Source organism: Oncorhynchus masou, chromosome 18 (assembly GCF_036934945.1).
Source record: "Oncorhynchus masou masou isolate Uvic2021 chromosome 18, UVic_Omas_1.1, whole genome shotgun sequence".
Taxonomy (NCBI): domain Eukaryota; kingdom Metazoa; phylum Chordata; class Actinopteri; order Salmoniformes; family Salmonidae; genus Oncorhynchus; species Oncorhynchus masou.
This window is the reverse complement of record NC_088229.1, coordinates 78,328,310-78,350,809: the sequence shown is the minus strand read 5'-3', so window position 1 is coordinate 78,350,809 and position 22,500 is coordinate 78,328,310. Positions and strand designations below refer to the sequence as shown.

Sequence of the window (22,500 nt, the reverse complement as noted above, 5' to 3'; positions counted from 1 at the left end):
TGTTAAAACTAGTTAGGGATATCTGTTAAAACTAGTTAGGGATAGGTGGGATATCTGTTAAAACTAGTTAGGGATATCTGTTAAAACTAGTTAGGGATAGGTGGGATATCTGTTAAAACTAGTTAGGGATATCTGTTGAAACTAGTTAGGGATAGGCAGGATATATGTTTAAAAACGAGTTAGGGATATCTGTTGAAACTAGTTAGGGATAGGTGGGATATCTGTTAAAACTAGTTAGGAATAGGTGGGATATCTGTTAAAACTAGTTAGGGATAGGTGGGATATCTGTTAAAACTAGTTAGGGATAGGTGGGATATCTGTTAAAACTAGTTAGGGATATCTGTTAAAACTAGTTAGGGATAGGTGGGATATCTGTTAAAACTAGTTAGGGATAGGTGGGATATCTGTTGAAACTAGTTAGGGATAGGTGGGATATCTGTTGAAACTAGTTAGGGATAGGTGGGATATCTGTTAAAACTAGTTAGGGATATCTGTTAAAACTAGTTAGGGATAGGTGGGATATCTGTTAAAACTAGTTAGGGATAGGTGGGATATCTGTTCAGCACTTTGTGACAACTGCTTTTAAAAAAAATGTTAACCTTTCTGAGAACCGTTTTCATTTGATTTTGACTTTTGACCCCTCTAGCCTCTCTTGGATACGTTAGGACTCTTCTTCCAGATCAGAGACGACTACGCCAACCTGAACTCAACAGAGTACAGTGAGAACAAGTCCTTCTGTGAGGATCTGACCGAGGGTAAATTCTCCTTCCCCACCATCCATGCCATCTGGTCCCGTCCAGAGAGCACTCAGGTTCAGAACATCCTGAGACAGAGGACGGAGAACGTGGACATTAAGAAGTACTGTGTGGACTACCTGGAGAAGGCGGGCTCCTTCGCCTACACAAGAGAGACCCTGAGAGGGCTGGAGGTCGAGGCATACCGCCTTATCACTGACCTGGGGGGAAACCCTGAGCTGGAGGGGTTAGTGAAACACCTCAGTAAGATGTTTAGGGAGCCTGAGACAAAATCTGGCCCTGAAGAGGACTGACCATATCTACCAGACATGAGTCAGGGCCGCAGTCCAGCCACACAGAACACTGACATCATGCTCACCACACTGTCACACGGCTGGATTATACAGGGTCCCCCTGAGCATGACAACTATACCAAAACCAAGAACTCACAGCTTCACAAACCTTGTCTTTCTAGTCATACTCTAGACAAATGTCAAACGCAACACATATACATGATTATACATATGGAGAAGAGATGTGTTCATCACATGGACTTGTCAGAAGAACGTTGTCTCTACAAAATCTTTAAAAATTGTAAGTGTTACTTGCAGCTTCAAGTTTAGATTTTTTTAAACATTTTTTTTTTATTTCAATTCTAAATGGTAATGAGTTTCCCGGCTTTAGTGAATGCCAAGTGTCAATGAGGTGTAGAAGAAAATATGAGGTCAGCTTTCTGAGGAAGGTACTACCAGAGTGGTGTTCGGTGCGTATTAGATGAATGAATGTTCTATCAATGTGTTTGGTTATTGTCTGCAAGCTTCACCTAAAGTTGAAGTGTGTTTCTGGTTTAACACTTAGTGTCTCCAGATTCACAGTAGGTTCTCCACGTTATTACATTTGTTTACGTTGATACTGTACATTGCTTATATGTAACAAACATGCATTTATTGAATAAAACCTTTTTTTTTGACAAATGGCATGTCATTTATTTTGGGCAGGATTAAATCCTCATGGCAGTTTTTTTTTTAAACATTTTAATCAATGTTCCCACGTATACAGAGACTGCCTACACGATAAAGTCGGCATGTTGGCTTAATCAGAAATACTAATTGAATCCAGCCCTTAGCCAGGATAGTCCTCACTTAACACCTGCTACTGTTGGGATCCTCCCAACCAGACCGGTCCCTGCTACACCAGGCTAGGGGTCCCAAGTGGCACCTTAAGGGACTGAGACTCGTCACAAAGGGCTTTAGACTATGTAAGTCTTTCCTACACACCTCTCAGTCGGTGGTATTGACTTACCTTATGCAGGTGTGTTTCCCTTTTTATATGGCCTGAATCATTTTGAATTCAACTGCTGAAAACCCATCATCCACTTGATGGCCAACATATTTTCTCGTGTATCACTAAGTAGGATCATTGTTTATTTTAGTTATGTGAAAGTTATAATGTGAAATCGTATAAGTTGTTTTATAATGTGACTGAAATGCTTTCTCAATATAGTAACAGTCATTTCAAGTCCTATACTTTTGTTGAATCGGAAAACATTTGGTTTTTCATATTTTCATTATATTTGTTATGCATTTGAGCTTGTGCCCTCAGACGTGAGTACACCATAGCAATTTATAACTATGTTCACCAGAGAGGTGAGTTCCAGACTTTTAAAAAAAATATAAACAAATAACTGGTCATGGCAATCTCATGAAAAATAATTACAATTTGGTCTATTTAGGCAGAAATCTAAACTTTACCATAATGTTCAATTAAGTATGTGTGTTTTATTAGGTATACTAATAATGATTTATAATATTTAACATGGTAGAAATGGGGAACAGAGAGTCAGGGTGTATCATGTAAAACTTTGTAGAGTGCCTAAAGGAAACATTTGGTATAATTTGGTATATATATTTCCAAGTTAAAAGGCCATAGAATATTATTATTTTTTATTCTGCACAGCGTTCTCATAAAGTTCACTGTGGGGGAAAGATCAAATCAAATATATTTATAAAGCCCTTCTTACATCAGCTGATATCTCAAAGTGCTGTACAGAAACCCAGCCTAAAACCCCAAACAGCAAGCAATGCAGGTGTAGAAGCACGGTGGCTAGGACAAACTCCCTAGGAAGGCAGGAACCTAGGCAGAAACCTAGAGAGGAACTAGTTGAAAACAGCAGGTCTGGGACAGGTAGCACGTCCGGTGAACAGGTCAGGGTTCCATAGCCGCAGGCAGAACAGTTGAAACTGGAGCAGCAGCACGACCGGGTGGACTGGTCGACAGCAAGGAGTCATCAGGCCAGGTAGTCCTGAGGCATGGTTCCAGGGCTCAGGTCCTCAGAGAGAGAGAGAGAAGGAGATAATTAGAGAGAGCATACTTAAATTCACACAGGACACCGGATAAGACAGGAGAACTACTCCAGATATAACAAACTGACCCTAGCCCCCAGATACATAAACTACTGCAGCATAAATACTGGAGGCTGAGACAGGAGGGGTCAGGAGACACTGTGGCCCCATCCGATGATACCCCCGGACAGGGCCAAAGAGGCAGGATATAACCCCACCCACTTTGCCAAAGCACAGCCCCCACACCACTAGACGGATATCTTCACCAATTTACTACCCTGAGACAAGGCTGATTATAGCCCACGAAGATCTCCCCCACGGCACAAACCCGAGGGGGGCGCCAACCCGGAGAGGAAGATCACGTTAGAGACTCTACCCACTCATGTGATGCACCCCTCCTAGGGACGGCATGGAAGAGCACCAGTAAGTCAGTGTCTCAGCCCCTGCAATAGGGTTAGAAAAGTTGATACTGTAAGTTGATATGCTTCCGCGTGTTGCCATGATGACTGGTGTCACATTTGTCTCCAGCGATCATAAGGTCAAATGTATCTAAAACAATTGTTGTAAAACATATTTTTTTAAAGGCCATCCTCCTCCTCCTGCTCTCTACCCAACTTCCCCTTCACAGTCCCCTGAGTTTCGCTGCTCAGTTTTCACTCATCCGCCATAGCGCTGCCATTCTCAACCCAACAGCACGCTTGGAAACACTGCACCCTCCCACTCAGGTCAGAGTGTTGTCATCGTTGCATGGTTTCTGAGGACATTAACACAGCATTCAGCTATTCTTGTGTGTGCATCGAAATGTGAGTTCATTATTCGGGGGGTTTCATGGTTTGTGGTAATATGCAGTGGTGTAAAGTACTTATGTAGTACTACTTAAGTAGTTTTTGGGGGTATCTGTACTTTACTATTTCTATTTTTGCCAACTTTTACTCCACTACATTCCTAAAGAAAATAATGTACTTTTTACTCCATACATTTTCCCTGACACCCAAAAGGGGCAGCCTAGAAGAAGAGTAGGGCAGCCTAGTGGTTAGAGTGTTGGACAGCAGGTAGCCTAGTGGTTAGAGTGTAGGGGAGGCAGGTAGCCTAGTGGTTAGAGTGTAGGGGCGGCAGGTAGCCTAGTGGTTAGAGTGTTGGACGACAGGTAGCCTAGTGGTTAGAGTGTATAGACGGCAGGTAGCCTAGTGGTTAGAGTGTAGGGGCGGCAGGTAGCCTAGTGGTTAGAGTGTATAGACGGCAGGAAGCCTAGTGGTTAGAGTGTAGGGGAGGCAGGTAGCCTAGTGGTTAGTGTAGAGGGGGCAGGTAGCCTAGTGGTTAGAGTGTATAGACGGCAGGAAGCCAAGAGGTTAGAGTGTATGGGAGGCAGGTAGCCTAGTGGTTAGAGTGTATGGGAGGCAGGTAGCCTAGTGGTTAGAGTGTAGGGACGGCAGGTGGCCTAGTGGTTAGAGTGTAGGGGCGGCAGGTAGCCTAGTGGTTAGAGTGTAGGGGAGGCAGGTAGCCTTGTGGTTAGAGTGTAGGGACGGCAGGTGGCCTAGTGGTTAGAGTGTAGGGGAGGCAGGTAGCCTAGTGGTTAGAGTGTAGGGACGGCAGGTAGCCTAGTGGTTAGAGTGTATGGACGGCAGGTAGCCTAGTGGTTAGAGTGTAGGGGCGGCAGGTAGCCTAGTGGTTAGAGTGTAGGGGCGGCAGGTAGCCTAGTGGTTAGAGTGTAGGGCGGCAGGTAGCCTAGTGGTTAGAGTGTAGAGGGGGCAGGTAGCCTAGTGGTTAGAGTGTAGGGGCGGCAGGTAGCCTAGTGGTTAGAGTGTAGAGGGGGCAGGTAACCTAGTGGTTAGAGTGTAGAGGGGGCAGGTAACCTAGTGGTTAGAGTGTAGAGGGGGCAGGTAACCTAGTGGTTAGAGTGTAGAGGGGGCAGGTAGCCTAGTGGTTAGAGCGTTGGAATAGTAACCGAAAAGTTAAAAGATGGAATCCCCGAGCTGACAAGGTAAAAATCTGTTGTTCTGCCCCTGAACAGGGCAGTTAATCCACTGTTCCCCGGTAGGCCGTCATTGTAAATAAGAATTTGTTCTTAACTTACTTGCCTGGGAAAATTGTCTAATTCACACACTTATCAAGAGAACATCCCTACTGTCTCTGATCTGGCAGACTCACAAAACAGGCATGCTTCGTTTGTAAATTATGTCTGAGTGTTGAACTGTGACCCTGGCAATCTGTAAATAAATTTAAAAAAGAATTGTGTCATCTGATTTGCATCTGGTTATAAGACATTTTAAATGATTTATACTTTTGACATTTAAAAATACTTAGTATTTTACTGAGTAACTTTCTATTTTTACTTTTACTCAAAGTATGAAAATTGAAAACTTTTTAGCAATTAGCAATAATCACATACTGAACAAATAGTTCATAAAAGGAAATCAGTCATTTGGCCCTGATCTTGGGATTTTACATGACTGGGAATACAGATATGCATCTGTAGGTCACTGTGAATCAGTATCTAGTGTGACCACCATTTGCCTCATGCAGCGCAACACATCTTTGCATAGAGTTGATCAGGCTGTTGATTGTGGCCTGTGGAATGTTGTCCCACTCCTCTTCAATGGCTGTGAGATGTTGCTGGATATTGGCGGACACTGGAACACGCTGTCGTACACGTCGATCCAGAGCATCCCAAACATAATCAATGGATGAGCTGTCTGAGTATGCAGGCAATGGAAGAACTGGGACATTTTCAGTTTCCAGGAATTGTGTACAGATCCTTGCGACATGGGGTCGTGCATTATCATGCTGAAACTGGAGGTGATGGTAGAGGATGAATGGTACGACAATGGGCCTCAGGATCTCATTACAGTATATGTGTGCATTCAAATCACCATTACTAAAATGCAATTGTGTTGTACGTACACTAAAACGATGCTGGAGGCGGCTTATGGTAGAGAAATTAACATTAAATTATCTGGCAACAGCTCTGGTGGATATTCCTGCAATCAGCATGTCAATTTCACGCTCCCTCAACTCGAGTTCTAGAATTCATCAAGCATGTGCAGAGTAATTTATGAGCTTTGGGCAAATCAGATAAGATCTTCAGCCTACGCATTCAGAATACAGCTTCACCAGGCCAGAGAGAGAGGCTGCCAGAAATCTTGTCCCATTTGTCAATCTCAATAATTGAGTTTCTCTCTCTCTTCAGCATGAGGTTAATGTTTATATTGCTGCTGTGTTTATAGCCCTTTATATCAATCAAATGTATTTATAAAGCCCCTTTTACATCAGCTGATGTCACAAAGTGCAGTACAGAAACCCAGCCTAAAACCCCAAACAGCAAACAATGCAGGTGTAGAAGCACGGTGGCTAGGAAAAACTCCCTAGAAAGGCCAAAACCTAGAGAGGAACCAGGCTATGAGGGGTGGCCAGTCCTCTTCTGGCTGTGCCGGGTAGAGAGGAACCAGACTATGAAGGGTGGCCAGTCCTCTTCTGGCTGTGCCGGGTAGAGAGGAACCAGACTATGAAGGGTGGCCAGTCCTCTTCTGGCTGTGCCGGGTAGAGAGGAACCAGACTATGAAGGGTGGCCAGTCCTCTTCTGGCTGTGCCGGGTAGAGAGGAACCAGACTATGAAGGGTGGCCAGTCCTCTTCTGGCTGTGCCGGGTAGAGAGGAACCAGACTATGAGGGGTGGCCAGTCCTCTTCTGGCTGTGCCTGGTGGAGATTATAATAGAACATGGCCAAGATGTTCAAATGTTCATAAATGACCAGCATGGTCAAATAATAATAATCCCAGTGGTTGTCGAGGGTGCAACAAGTCAGCACCTCAGGAGTAAATGTCAGTTGGCTTTTCATAGCCAATCATTAAGAGTATCTCTACCCCTCCTGCTGTCTCTAGAGAGTTGAAAACAGCAGGTCTGGGACAGGTAGCACATCCGGTGAACAGGTCAGGGTTCCATAGCCGCAGGCAGAACAGTTGAAACTGGAGCAGCAGCACGACCGGGTGGACTGGTCGACAGCAAGGAGTCATCAGGACAGGTAGTCCTGAGGCATGGTCCCAGGGCTCAGGTCCTCAGGGAGGGAGAGGGAGATAATTAGGGGGAGCATACTTAAATTCACACAGGACAAGTGTGGAAGAAGTGAAAAAGGTATTGTTGTCTATCAATAATGACAAGCCACCTGTGTCTGACAACTTGGATGGAAAATTACTGAGGATAATAGAGGATGGTATTGCCACTCCCATTTGCCACATCTTCAATTTAAGCATACTAGAGAGCGTGTGCCCTCAGGCCTGGAGGGAAGCTAAAGTCATTCCACTACTCAAGAATAGAGAAGCTCCCTTTTCTGGCTTAAATAGCCAACCAATCAGCCTTTAGTAAACTTCTGGAAAAAATTGTGTTTGACTAGATACAATGCTATTTCACAGTAAACAAATTGACAACATACTTTCAGCACACTTATAATGAAGGACATTCATCAAGAACAGCACTTACACAAATTATTGATGATTGGCTGAGAGAAATTGATGATACAATTATTTTGGGGGCTGTCTTGTTAGACTTCAGTGCAGCTTTTGACATTGTTGATCATAGTCTGCTGCTGGAAAAACGTATGTGCTATGGCTTTACACCCCCTGCTATAATGTGGATAAAGAGTTACTTGTTTAACAGAACACAGAGGGTGTTCTTTAATGGAAGCCTCTCAAATATAATCCAGTTAGAATCAGGAATTCCCCAGGGCAGCTGTTTAGGCCCCTTGCTTTTTTCAATCTTTACTAACGACATGCCACTGGCTTTGAGTAAAGCCTGTGTGTCTATGTATGTGGATGACTCAACACTCTACACGTCAGCTACTACAGAGACTGAAATGACTGCAACACTCAACAAAGAGCTGCAGTTGGTTTCAGAATGGATGGCAAGGAATAAGTTAGTCCTAAATATGTCTACAAACTAAAAGCATTGTATTTGGGACAAATCATTAACTAAACCCAAAACCTCAACTAAATATTGTAATACATCATGTGGAAATGGAGCAAGTTAAGGTGAGTAAACTGCTTGGAGTAACCCTGGATTGTAAACTGTCATGGTCAAAACATATTGATGCAACAGTAGCTAAGATGGGGAGAAGTCTGTCCATAATAAAGCGCTGCTCTGCCTTCTTAACAACACTGTCAACAAGGCAGGTCCTACAGGCCCTAGTTTCTACCTTCTTAAACAACACTATCAACAAGGCAGGTCCTACAGGCCCTAGTTTCTACCTTCTTAACAACACTATCAACAAGGCAGGTCCTACAGGCCCTAGTTTCTACCTTCTCAACAACACTATCAACAAGGCAGGTCCTACAGGCCCTAGTTTCTACCTTCTTAACAACACTATCAACAAGGCAGGTCCTACAGGCCCTAGTTTCTACCTTCTTAACAACACTATCAACAAGGCAGGTCCTACAGGCCCTAGTTTCTACCCTCTTAACAACACTATCAACAAGGCAGGTCCTACATGTCCTAGTTTCTACCTTCTTAACAACACTATCAACAAGGCAGGTCCTACAGGCCCTAGTTTCTACCTTCTTAACAACATTTACATTTACATTTAAGTCATTTAGCAGACGCTCTTATCCAGAGCGACTTACAAATTGGTGAATTCATCTTCTGACATCCAGTGGAACAGCCACTTTACAATAGTGCATCTAAATCATTAAGGGGGGTGGTGAGAAGGATTACTTATCCTATCCTAGGTATTCCTTGAAGAGGTGGGGTTTCAGGTGTCTCCGGAAGGTGGTGATTGACTCCGCTGTCCTGGCGTCGTGAGGGAGTTTGTTCCACCATTGGGGGGCCAGAGCAGCAAACAGTTTTGACTGGGCTGAGCGGGAACTGTACTTCCTCAATGGTAGGGAGGCGAGCAGGCCAGAGGTGGATGAACGCAGTGCCCTTGCTTGGGTGTAGGGCCTGATCAGAGCCTGGAGGTACTGCGGTGCCGTTCCCCTCACAGCTCCGTAGGCAAGCACCATGGTCTTGTAGCGGATGCGAGCTTCAACTGGAAGCCAGTGGAGAGAGCGGAGGAGCGGGGTGACGTGAGAGAACTTGGGAAGGTTGAACACCAGACGGGCTGCGGCGTTCTGGATGAGTTGTAGGGGTTTAATGGCACAGGCAGGAAGCCCAGCCAACAGCGAGTTGCAGTAATCCAGACGGGAGATGACAAGTGCCTGGATTAGGACCTGCGCCGCTTCCTGTGTGAGGCAGGGTCGTACTCTGCGGATGTTGTAGAGCATGAACCTACAGGAACGGGCCACCGCCATGATGTTGGTTGAGAACGACAGGGTGTTGTCCAGGATCACGCCAAGGTTCTTAGCGCTCTGGGAGGAGGAAACAATGGAGTTGTCAACCGTGATGGCGAGATCATGGAACGGGCAGTCCTTCCCCGGGAGGAAGAGCAGCTCCGTCTTGCCGAGGTTCAGCTTGAGGTGGTGATCCGTCATCCACACTGATATGTCTGCCAGACATGCAGAGATGCGATTCGCCACCTGGTCATCAGAAGGGGGAAAGGAGAAGATTAATTGTGTGTCGTCTGCATAGCAATGATAGGAGAGACCATGTGAGGTTATGACAGAGCCAAGTGACTTGGTGTATAGCGAGAATAGGAGAGGGCCTAGAACAGAGCCCTGGGGGACACCAGTGGTGAGAGCGCGTGGCGAGGAGACAGATTCTCGCCACGCCACCTGGTAGGAGCGACCTGTCAGGTAGGACGCAATCCAAGCGTGGGCCGCGCCGGAGATGCCCAACTCGGAGAGGGTGGAGAGGAGGATCTGATGGTTCACAGTATCGAAGGCAGCCGATAGGTCTAGAAGGATGAGAGCAGAGGAGAGAGAGTTAGCTTTAGCAGTGCGGAGCGCCTCCGTGATACAGAGAAGAGCAGTCTCAGTTGAATGACTAGTCTTGAAACCTGACTGATTTGGATCAAGAAGGTCATTCTGAGAGAGATAGCGGGAGAGCTGGCCAAGGACGGCACGTTCAAGAGTTTTGGAGAGAAAAGAAAGAAGGGATACTGGTCTGTAGTTGTTGACATCGGAGGGATCGAGTGTAGGTTTTTTCAGAAGGGGTGCAACTCTCGCTCTCTTGAAGACGGAAGGGACGTAGCCAGCGGTCAGGGATGAGTTGATGAGCGAGGTGAGGTAAGGGAGAAGGTCTCCGGAAATGGTCTGGAGAAGAGAGGAGGGGATAGGGTCAAGCGGGCAGGTTGTTGGGCGGCCGGCCGTCACAAGAAGCGAGATTTCATCTGGAGAGAGAGGGAGAAAGAGGTCAGAGCACAGGGTAGGGCAGTGTGAGCAGAACCAGCGGTGTCGTTTGACTTAGCAAACGAGGATCGGATGTCGTCGACCTTCTTTTCAAAATGGTTGACAAAGTCATCTGCAGAGAGGGAGGAGGGGGGGGAGGGGGAGGAGGATTCAGGAGGGAGGAGAAGGTGGCAAAGAGCTTCCTAGGGTTAGAGGCAGATGCTTGGAATTTAGAGTGGTAGAAAGTGGCTTTAGCAGCAGAGACAGAGGAGGAAAATGTAGAGAGGAGGGAGTGAAAGGATGCCAGGTCCGCAGGGAGGCGAGTTTTCCTCCATTTCCGCTCGGCTGCCCGGAGCTCTGTTCTGTGAGCTCGCAATGAGTCATCGAGCCACGGAGCGGGAGGGGAGGACCGAGCCGGCCTGGAGGATAGGGGACATAGAGAGTCAAAGGATGCAGAAAGGGAAGAGAGGAGGGTTGAGGAGGCAGAATTAGGAGAAAGGTTGGAGAAGGTATGAGCAGAGGGAAGAGATGATAGGATGCAAGAGGAGAGAGTAGCGGGGGAGAGAGAGCGAAGGTTGGGACGGCGCGATACCATCCGAGTAGGGGCAGTGTGGGAAGTGTTGGATGAGAGCGAGAGGGAAAAGGATACGAGGTAGTGGTCGGAGACTTGGAGGGGAGTTGCAATGAGGTTAGTGGAAGAACAGCATCTAGTAAAGATGAGGTCGAGCGTATTGCCTGCCTTGTGAGTAGGGGGGGAAGGTGAGAGGGTGAGGTCAAAAGAGGAGAGGAGTGGAAAGAAGGAGGCAGAGAGGAATGAGTCAAAGGTAGACGTGGGGAGGTTAAAGTCGCCCAGGACTGTGAGAGGTGAGCCGTCCTCAGGAAAGGAGCTTATCAAGGCATCAAGCTCATTGATGAACTCTCCGAGGAACCTGGAGGGCGATAAATGATAAGGATGTTAAGCTTGAAAGGGCTGGTAACTGTGACAGCATGGAATTCAAAGGAGGCGATAGATAGATGGGTAAGGGGAGAGAGAGAGAATGACCACTTGGGAGAGATGAGGATCCCGGTGCCACCACCCCGCTGACCAGAAGCTCTCGGGGTGTGCGAGAACACGTGGGCGGACGAAGAGAGAGCAGTAGGAGTAGCAGTGTTATCTGTGTTGATCCATGTTTCCGTCAGTGCCAGGAAGTCGAGGGACTGGAGGGAGGCATAGGCTGAGATGAACTCTGCCTTGTTGGCCGCAGATCGGCAGTTCCAGAGGCTACCGGAGACCAGGAACTCCACGTGGGTCGTGCGCGCTGGGACCACCAGATTAGGGTGGCCGCGGCCACGCGGTGTGGAGCGTTTGTATGGTCTGTGCAGAGAGGAGAGAACAGGGATAGATAGACACATAGTTGACAGGGTACAGAAGAGGCTACGCTAATGCAAAGGAGATTGGAATGACAAGTGGACTACACGTCTCGAATGTTCAGAAAGTTAAGCTTACGTAGCAAGAATCTTATTGACTAAAATGATTGAAATGATACAGTACTGCTGGAGTAGGCTAGCTGGTAGTGGCTGCGATGTTGACACTACACTAATCAAGTCGTTCCGTCGAGTGTAATAGTTTCTACAGTGCTGCTATTCGGGGGCTAGCTGGCTAGCTAGCAGGTTGATTGCGTTACGTTACCTTAAAAGAACGACAATAGCTGGCTAGCTAACCTAGAAAATCGCTCTAGGCTACACAATTGTCTTAGATACAAAGACGGCTATGTAGCTAGCTAGCTACGATCAAACAAAACAAACCGTTGTACTGTAATAGTTACTACAGTGCTGCTATTCGGGGGCTAGCTGGCTAGCTACGTTAAAAGAACGACAATAGCTGGCCAGCTAACCTAGAAAATCGCTCTAGGCTACACAATTGTCTTAGATACAAAGACGGCTATGTAGCTAGCTAGCTACGATCAAACAAAACAAACCGTTGTACTGTAATAGTTACTACAGTGCTGCTATTCGGGGGCTAGCTGGCTAGCTACGTTAAAAGAACGACAATAGCTGGCCAGCTAACCTAGAAAATCGCTCTAGACTACACAATTGTCTTAGATACAAAACGGCTATGTAGCTGGCTAGCTACGATCAAGCAAATCAAACCGTTGTACTGTAATGAAGTGAAATGAAAATGTGATACTACCTGTGGAGCGACGCGGAATGTTGACCGGGTAGTTGGAGTTCAATTCGGTAGAGGTTGGCTAGCTGTTGGCTAGCTAGCTAGCAGCATTTCCTACGTTAAGGACGACAAATAGCTGGCTAGCTAACCTCGGTAAATTAAGATAATCACTCTAAGTCTACACACTCTAAACTGCACAATTATCTTGGATACGAAGACAGCGAAGACAACTATGTAGCTAGCTGACACTACGCTAATCGAGTCGTTCAGTTGAGTGTAATAGTTTCTACAGTGCTGGTGGACAGTGGATGTTAGCTAGCTGCTTAGCTAGCTGCTGGGCAGATACGTTAGGACGACGAAATACGATAATTATGCAATTATCGTTGATACAAAGACGGCTATGTAGCTAGCTAAGAAGAAATTGCTAAGATTAGACAAATCAAACCGTTGTACTATAACGAAATGTAATGAAAAGTTATACTACCTGCGGACCGAAGTGTAGATGCGACCGCTCGCTCCAACCGGAACCGGAAGACACAACACTATCAACAAGGCAGGTGCTACAGGCCCTAGTTTCTACCTTCTTAACAACACTATCAACAAGGCAGGTCCTACAGGCCCTAGTTTTGTCACACCTGGACTACTGTTCAGTCATGTGGTCAGCTGCCACAAATAGGGAAGATTACAATTGGCACAGAACAGGGCAGCACGGCTGGCCCTTAGATGTACACAGAGAGCTAATGTTAATAATATACATGTACATCTCTCCTGGCTCAAAGTGGATGTGAGATTGGCTTCATCACTACTTGGATTTATGAGAGGTGTTGACATGCACTGAGCTGTCTGTCTAAACTACTGGCACATAGCTCAGACACCCATTCATACCCCACAAGACATGCCACCAGAAGTCTCTTTACAGTCCCAAATTCCAGAACAGACAAATGGAGGTGCACAGTACTAGATAGAGCCATGACTACATGGAACTCTATTCCACAGTACTACATGGAACTCTAATCCACAGTACTACATAGAGCCATGACTACATGGAACTCTATTCCACAGTACTACATAGAGCCATGACTACATGGAACTCTATTCCACAGTACTACATAGAGATATGACTACATGGAACTCTATTCCACAGTACTACATAGAGCCATGACGACATGGAACTCTATTCCACAGTACTACATAGAGACATGACTACATAGAACTCTATTCCACAGTACTACATAGAGCCATGACTACATGGAACTCTATTCCACAGTACTACATAGAGACATGACTACATGGAACTCTATTCCACAGTACTACATAGAGCCATGACTACATGGAACTCTATTCCACAGTACTACATAGAGCCATGACTACATGGAACTCTATTCCACAGTACTACATAGAGACATGACTACATGGAACTCTATTCCACAGTACTACATAGAGCCATGACTACATGGAACTCTATTCCACAGTACTACATAGAGACATGACTACATGGAACTCTATTCCACAGTACTACATAGAGCCATGACTACATGGAACTCTATTCCACAGTACTACATAGAGCCATGACTACATGGAACTCTATTCCACAGTACTACATAGAGACATGACTACATGGAACTCTATTCCACAGTACTACATAGAGACATGACTACATGGAACTCTATTCCACAGTACTACATAGAGACATGACTACATGGAACTCTATTCCACAGTACTACATAGAGCCATGACTACATGGAGCTCTATTACACAGTACTACATAGAGCAATGACTACATGGAACTCTATTCCACAGTACTACATAGAGCAATGACTACTTGGAACTCTATTCCACATCAGGTAACTGATGCAAGTAGTTGAATCAGATTTTAAAAAAACAGATAAAATACACCTGATGGAACAGCAGGGACTGTGAAGAGACACAAACATAGACGTGCACATTTTTTATTTTTTTACCTGTATTTTACTAGGCAAGTCAGTTAAGAACATATTCTTATTTTCAATGACGGCCTAGGAACAGTGGGTTAACTGCCTGTTCAGGGGCAGAACAACAGAATTGCACCTTGTCAGGTCGGGGATTTGAACTTGCAACCTTCCGGTTACTAGTCCAACGCTCTAACCACTAGGCTACCCTGCTATACTGTAGGTATGTGGTAGTGGTGGATTAGGGGCCTGAGGGCACACAGTGTGTTGTGAAATCAGTGAATGTATTGTAATGTTTTTAAAACGTATAAACTGCCTTAATTTCGCTGGATCCCAGGAAGAGTAGCTGTTGCATTGGCAGGAACTAATGGGGATCCATAATAAACCCCAGGAATAGTAGATGCTGCCTTGGCAGGAACTAATGGGGATCCATAATAAACCCCAGGAATAGTAGATGCTGCCTTGGCAGGAACTAATGGGGATCCATAATAAACCCCAGGAATAGTAGCTGCTGCCTTGGCAGGAACTAATGGGCATCCATAATAAACCCCAGGAAGAGAAGCTGCTGCCTTGGCAGGAACTAATGGGCATCCATAATAAACCCCAGGAAGAGTAGCTGCTGCCTTGGCAGGAACTAATGGGGATCCATAATAAATAACCAGTTTATAATTGAATGAATTGTTTGGTAACCAGTTTATAATAGAATGGGTTGTTTACTGTTCTAATAATGTTGGTAACCAGTTTATATAATGTTGGGAATCAGTTTATAATATAATGCCTTGTTTACTGTTCTAATAATGTTGGTAACCAGTTTATAATATAATGTCTTGTTTACTGTTCTAATAATGTTGGTAACCAGTTTATAATATAATGTCTTGTTTACTGTTCTAATAATGTTGGTAACCAGTTTATAATGTTGGTAACAAGTTTATAATGTTGGTAACCAGTTTATAATATTGGGAATCAGTTTATAATAGAATGACTTGTTTGCTGTTCTAATAATGTTGGTAACCAGTTTATAATGTTGGTAACAAGTTTATAATGTTGGGAACCAGTTTATAATGTTGGGAATCAGTTTATAATAGAATGACTTGTTTACTGTTCTAATCATGTTGGTAACCAGTTTATAATATAATGTCTTGTTTACTGTTCTAATAATGTTGGTAACCAGTTTATAATGTTGGTAACCAGTTTATAATTGAATAACTTGTTTACTGTTCTGATAATGTTGGTAACCAGTTTATAATGTTGGTAACCAGTTTATAATTTACATTTACATTTAAGTCATTTAGCAGACGCTCTTATCCAGAGCGACTTACAAATTGGTGAATTCACCTTCTGACATCCAATATAATGACTTGTTTACTGTTCTAATAATGTTGTGAACCAGTTTATAATGTTGGTAACCAGTTTATAATGTTGGGAACCAGTTTATGATAGAATGACTTGTTTACTGTTCTAATGATGTTGGTAACCAGTTTATAATGTTGGTAACCAGTTTAGAATGTTGGTAACCAGTTTATAATGTTGGTAACCAGTTTATAATATAATGTCTTGTTTACTGTTCTAATAATGTTGGTAACCAGTTTATAATGTTGGGAACCAGTTTATAATGTTGGAACCAGTTTATAATAGAATGACTTGTTTACTGTTCTAATAATGTTGGTAACCAGATTATAATGTTGGTAACCAGTTTATAATGTTGGTAACCAGTTTATAATATAATGTCTTGTTTATTGTTCTAATAATGTTGGTAACCAGTTTATAATGTTGGTAACCAGTTTATAATATAATTATTTGTTTATTGTTCTAATAATGTTGTGAACCAGTTTATAATGTTGGTAACCAGTTTATAATGTTGGAACCAGTTTATAATATAATGACTTGTTTACTGTTCTAATAATGTTGGTAACCAGTTTATAATGTTGGTAACCAGTTTTATAATGTTGGGAACCAGTTTATAATAGAATGACTTGTTTACTGTTCTAATAATGTTGGTAACCAGTTTATAATATAATGTCTTGTTTACTGTTCTAATAATGTTGGCAACCAGTTTATAATATAATGTCTTGTTTACTGTTCTAATAATGTTGGTCACCAGTTTATAATGTTGGTAACCAGTTTATAATTGAATGACTTGTTTACTGTTCTGATAATGTTGGTAACCAGTTTATAATATAATGACTTGTTTAATGTTCTAATAATGTTGTGAACCAGTTTATAATGTTGGTAACCAGTTTATAATCTAATGACTTGTTTACTGTTCTAATAATGTTGTGAACCAGTTTATAATGTTGGTAACCAGTTTATAATAGAATGACTTGTTTACTGTTCTAACATCCGATCCTCGTTTGCTAAGTCAAACGACACCGCTGGTTCTGCTCACACTGCCCTACCCTATGCTCTGACCTCTTTCTCCCCTCTCTCTCCAGATGAAATCTCGCTTCTTGTGACGGCCGGCCGCCCAACAACCTGCCCGCTTGACCCTATCCCCTCCTCTCTTCTCCAGACCATTTCCGGAGACCTTCTCCCTTACCTCACCTCGCTCATCAACTCATCCCTGACCGCTGGCTACGTCCCTTCCGTCTTCAAGAGAGCGAGAGTTGCACCCCTTCTGAAAAAACCTACACTCGATCCCTCCGATGTCAACAACTACAGACCAGTATCCCTTCTTTCTTTTCTCTCCAAAACTCTTGAACGTGCCGTCCTTGGCCAGCTCTCCCGCTATCTCTCTCAGAATGACCTTCTTGATCCAAATCAGTCAGGTTTCAAGACTAGTCATTCAACTGAGACTGCTCTTCTCTGTATCACGGAGGCGCTCCGCACTGCTAAAGCTAACTCTCTCTCCTCTGCTCTCATCCTTCTAGACCTATCGGCTGCCTTCGACACTGTGAACCATCAGATCCTCCTCTCCACCCTCTCCGAGTTGGGCATCTCCGGCGCGGCCCACGCTTGGATTGCGTCCTACTGTGTGGCTCAGTCGGTAGAGCATGGCGCTTGCAACGCCAAGCGTCGTGGGTTCGATTCCCGCTGGGGCCACCCATATGTAAAAGTAGTGGCCCCAGCCGACTTGTAAGTCGCTTTGGACAAAAGCGTCTGCTAAATGGGATATATTATATATTATTATTATTATAATGTTGGAACCAGTTTATAATAGAATGACTTGTTTACTGTTCTAATAATGTTGGTAACCAGTTTATAATGTTGGTAACCAGTTTATAATGTTGGGAACCAGTTTATAATAGAATGACTTGTTTACTGTTCTAATAATGTAAGGGATTGCCCCCCTGAAATGGACAAAAATGAATGGGAAAACATTGGCATTGGACAAACCATATACACGTTGTCCAATACCACCCAATTCGGCGTTGATTCATGCAAAGTGTATTGCAAATGCCATATGGCAAATGCCAGTTGTAACACTTTAAAAATCCAACAGGTGGCGTGTGCGCTCCACCTTGGTTTTTCATATTGGAAATGTAACCCAAGTCAACATCCAAAAGCAAAATTTTGAAAAAATGATTTTTGTCAAAAACTTAACTTTAAACTTCACCACTTAAAAAAGTGCTTTCTGGACCGTTTTTCGAAATTCTTTTGATTTTTTTGTCATGTGTAAGAACGGTATGAATATACTTTTGTCCAATTTTATTATCATATATATATTTTTTTAATTACTTGCGCATAAGGCATGTTTTGTGGGGGCCAAATGTCATAAGAAATTTTTTTCACTATTGAATCATATTGCAAATGCACGTGCATTTGCAAAATGTTTCAATGGGCATTTACCATCACGAATTTGGCATGCTCAAAAATCATGAAAAATGCAACATTGATTGGCCTGATGAAAACAGGATGGCCGGGCATTGATCGTGGGTCTTCTCCATCGCTCGTTGTGTTGATTTCATTATGTCCATTTGTTTATGTTTTCTCACTTTTGCTAAGTCACTGTGCATTTGCAATATGGTTCAATGGGCATTTACCATCACGAATTTGTCATGCTATAAAAATCCTGCAGGAATGCGAAATTGACTGGCCCGATGAACTCGGGATGGCTGGGCAGTTATTCTGGTACCTCTCCATCGCTCGTTTGGGTTGATTTCAGAATATCACTTTGGTGATGGTATCTCACTGTTTAAACATATTGCAAATGGACAAGAGTCACCGTCCATCAGTCAATTAGATATCATTGTGACACCAAACTGATACAAACTGACACCAAACCCAATTTTTCCAACTCGTTTAGTAGCCAACTATCACATACTTCAGAGCTGGCCCAAAATTCACAACGCCTTCGGTTCAAACCATTAAAAAAAATATAAAACACGTAGTTACGTTCTAGCTGCAGGTCCATTTCTTATGTTATGTGTAGGCCGAGCTGAGGCGACCCCGAATCCCAAGTTTCGGCTCGATGGGTCATTTGGTGTCAGAGCAAAACCCTAATTGGTGCTGAAAATCCACTTTTTTCCATGACTTGATACGGGGTCCTTGAATGAGCTATCGGACAGAGACGTTGGGTTCTGTCTCTATGGGCCGAGACGGTCACAATGCACCTAGTCTTGTGACTCTGGGACATTTCTAAATGTCGCCATTTTCGTAATGGTCAAAATGAATTGAAGTCATTGCAAATGTTCGAGGCTGTTTCTCGGTCCGAGAACCTTCTAGAGCGACGTAACTCACCACACACTATCGACCTGAGGTCTAGAACAGGATTCTAAAGTTTCGGAACTCTAGGTCTGACGGTTGTTTTTTAGCTCGAACAAAGCTAACTATTGGAGGCAGTGTCAGTCTCTACGCACCCCAATACGTTGTGTATCTGTGTGATTTAGCTTTCCTTTGAATTTTTATGGGAAAAATGACTGATTTACAGTTCATGGGGGTTGCCTAATCACACATATGAAGTTTTGGACAGATCTGATTTTTTTAACCCTTCCAAACAGCCCCTGAGACACCAATTATGGCACTTCCGGTTGACACAGGAAGCTATAAGTCAACACATATCCTCATTGGGCTATGCTTTTACAGAATCCCGAGTTTTAAGTCTTTACGTTAAGAATTGACTGATTTACACAGGGTTCAATGCACTATGTCCATCAAATTGCAGGCAGGGTATGGATATACACTTCTAGGGTGATTTTAAGCACTTCCGGTTGGCCCAGGAAGCCTAGAATCGACACAGGTAGACCTTATAGTGGCCTGATGGACTGGTACCGAAGACAGGTTCATAAGGCATTCATAACCCATATAGGCTCCAGGTTGAATTTAGTGGAGCAGGCAATGTATTCCTATGGGGAGAGAAGTCAATGCAAACTGTTTTTATGTAAACACCTTTTAACCTTGAAGGGTTAATGTCACACGGTCAAGGTTAGGCTTGCACAGATCGGGAGGACCTTAGGAACATAGAAACAGTCCTGTGTTTGAATTGTCCTTCTAAACCTAACGGTTCCGCCGCTGTCACCCAAAATCAAATGACGTTCTGGTGCAGGCTTCATATTGGGCCTACTTTTCTCATGGTCGCTGCGCTTAGACCGAGCAAGCTACGGTCAAGCGGGATATCTCGTTGAACTCGGCACGGCCTTGGGATTATGTTTATGCCATTGCCTGCTCTCTGTGTCTTTAAACACCGCGCTTTGTCACTCCATCCTTGCTGTGTGTGTGAGAGCTTTTCTTTGACATCTGTTGGGAGAAATGACTGATTTTACAGTTCAGGAGGGTTGCTTAATCACATATGAAGTTTTGAAAAGATCTGACCTTTTTAACCCTTGGATACAGCCACTATGACACCATTTAAGGCACTTCCTGTTGGCACAGGAAGCTATAAATAAACTCTTCCAGATCTGCCAGTCAGCCAGACTCTTCCAGATCTGCCAGTCAGCCAGACTCTTCCAGATCTGCCAGTCAACCAGACTCTTCCAGATCTGCCAGTCAGCCAGGATCTGCCAGAACCATCAACCAGCCAAGATCTGCCGGATCCAACTACCTGGCTGAGCTTCCTCTCAGTCCCGAGCTTCCTCTCAGTGCTGAGCTTCCCCTCAGTCCCGAGCTGCCTCTCTGTCCCGAGCTGCCCCTCAGTTCCGAGCTGCCCCTGAGTCCCGAGCTGCCCCCCAGTCCCGAGTTGCCCATCAGTTCCGAGCTGCCCCTCAGTCCAGTGGGGTTCTGGGTGAGGACTACTAGGCCATGGTCGGCGGCGAAGGTGGACTATCCTAGGACGCGAGGAGGGGGGACTAAGACATTTATAGAGTGGGTTCCACGTCCCACGCCGGAGCCGCCACCATGGACAGACGCTCACCCGGACCCTCCCTATTGTTTTGATGTGCGTCCGGGAGTCCGCACCTTAGGGGTGGGGGTTCTGTCACGCCCTGGTCGAAATATATTATATTTATCTTCATTTATTTGGTCAGGCCAGGGTGTGACATGGGTTATTGTGGTGTTTTTGTCTTGGGGTTTTTGTGGAGCGTATAGTATAGTCTATGGCTGCCTGAGGCGGTTCTCAATCAGAGTCAGGTGATTATCGTTGTCTCTGATTGGGAACCATATTTAGGCAGCCATATTATGTGAGTGTTTTCGTGGGTGATTGTTCCTGTCTCTGTGTTGTTCGTGTTCTTTCATTTCTTCATTAAACATGTCTCAAAAATACCACGCTGCATTTTGGTCCGTTCCTCCTTTTACAGAAGAAAGCCATTACAACCAGTTTATAATGTTGGTAACCAGTTTATAATGGAATGACTTGTTTACTGTTCTAATAATGTTGGTAACCAGTTTATAATGTGGGTAACCAGTTTATAATGTTGGTAACCAGTTTATAATATAATGTCTTGTTTACTGTTCTAATAATGTTGGTAACCAGTTTATAATGTTGGTAACCAGTTTATAATATAACGTCTTGTTCACTGTTCTAATGTTGTTGGTAACCAGTTTATATTATAATGTCTTGTTTACTGTTCTAATAATGTTGGTAACCAGTTTATAATGTTGGTAACCAGTTTATAATGTTGGGAACCAGTTTATAATATGTCTTGTTTGCTGTTCTAATAATGTTGGGAACCAGTTTATCATAGCTATAAGGATCCTCAGTGGTGTATGGTCATTGCTCTCCTTGCTGGGCCGTTGGGGAACTTGAAACACTCTGTAGTTTAATCCAGAAACGGTCCATTATGAATCGCAATCTGTGTCACATGGACGTCGTTTGAAGGCTTCATCTTACACGACGAAGTTATATATATATATATATGTATTTTACAAGGAAATTCAGAGAAACAGATGGTGCAATTTTGGTACACAGAGAAAGGAGTCACGAGTTCAATCAGGTGTTCCGCATCAAATTTTGTTCACAATAGACAAACAGGCTCATTGTGTTCAGAACAACCGAGGGTATAATCCCAACACGGTTTATTACATTAAGATTTGGTAATGTGAAATGCACATTTGAACTCGGGTGTTTGGCTTGTATGATGACATCAAAGCGGTATTTATTATTATTCTCAACGTCTCATCTTTCAAAATACACCAAGTCATCTTAATTTACAGCATTTCCCTCACTGTTGACCAATCAGCAGGAGGGATGAGGGCAACCTTTTGTCGCCTGCAGTACAGAAAAGTTGTCAGTCAAAACCCATGCAGACAGTGAAGCACAGAGCCTGAGCTCTGACATGTATAGCATGTTAGATCAGAGTTGAATAGTCACATGCACAGGGTTGCAGGTGGAATTACAGGGTTTAGTGTAATTCTTGAGCTATGCAGCATGATACTATCCATTGGGATGGGGGAAGGGCAATATGTCTGAGGGGGGTGAAGGCAGGTAGTCACACACACACATTTAGTCAGCCACCAATTGTACAAGTTCTCCCACTTAAAAAGATGAGAGGCCTGTAATTGGCATCATAGGTACACTTCAACTGTGACAGACAAAATGAGAAGAAAAATCCAGAAAATCACATTGTAGGATTTTTAATTAATTTATTAGCAAATTATGGGGGAAAATAAGTATTTGGTCAATAACAAAAGTTTCTCAATACTTTATGCTATTGTGTTATATAACCTTTGTTGGCAATGACGAAGGTCAAACGTTTTCCATAAGTCTTCACAAGGTTTTCACACACTGTTG

At 43.9% G+C, this 22,500-nt stretch overlaps 1 protein-coding gene across 1 annotated transcript in view; it reads left to right on the top strand.

The window, feature by feature from the left end:
• ggps1 (geranylgeranyl diphosphate synthase 1) overlaps positions 1 to 1,708 on the top strand; it is a 38,499-nt gene extending 36,791 nt beyond the window's left edge. The window contains exon 6 of the mRNA XM_064924527.1: positions 647 to 1,708. Coding sequence (XP_064780599.1) covers positions 647 to 1,048 — 402 coding nt within the window. The 3' untranslated portion in view covers positions 1,049 to 1,708. The remainder of the gene's footprint in view (positions 1 to 646) is intronic.
• The last annotated feature ends 20,792 nt before the right edge of the window (positions 1,709 to 22,500 follow it).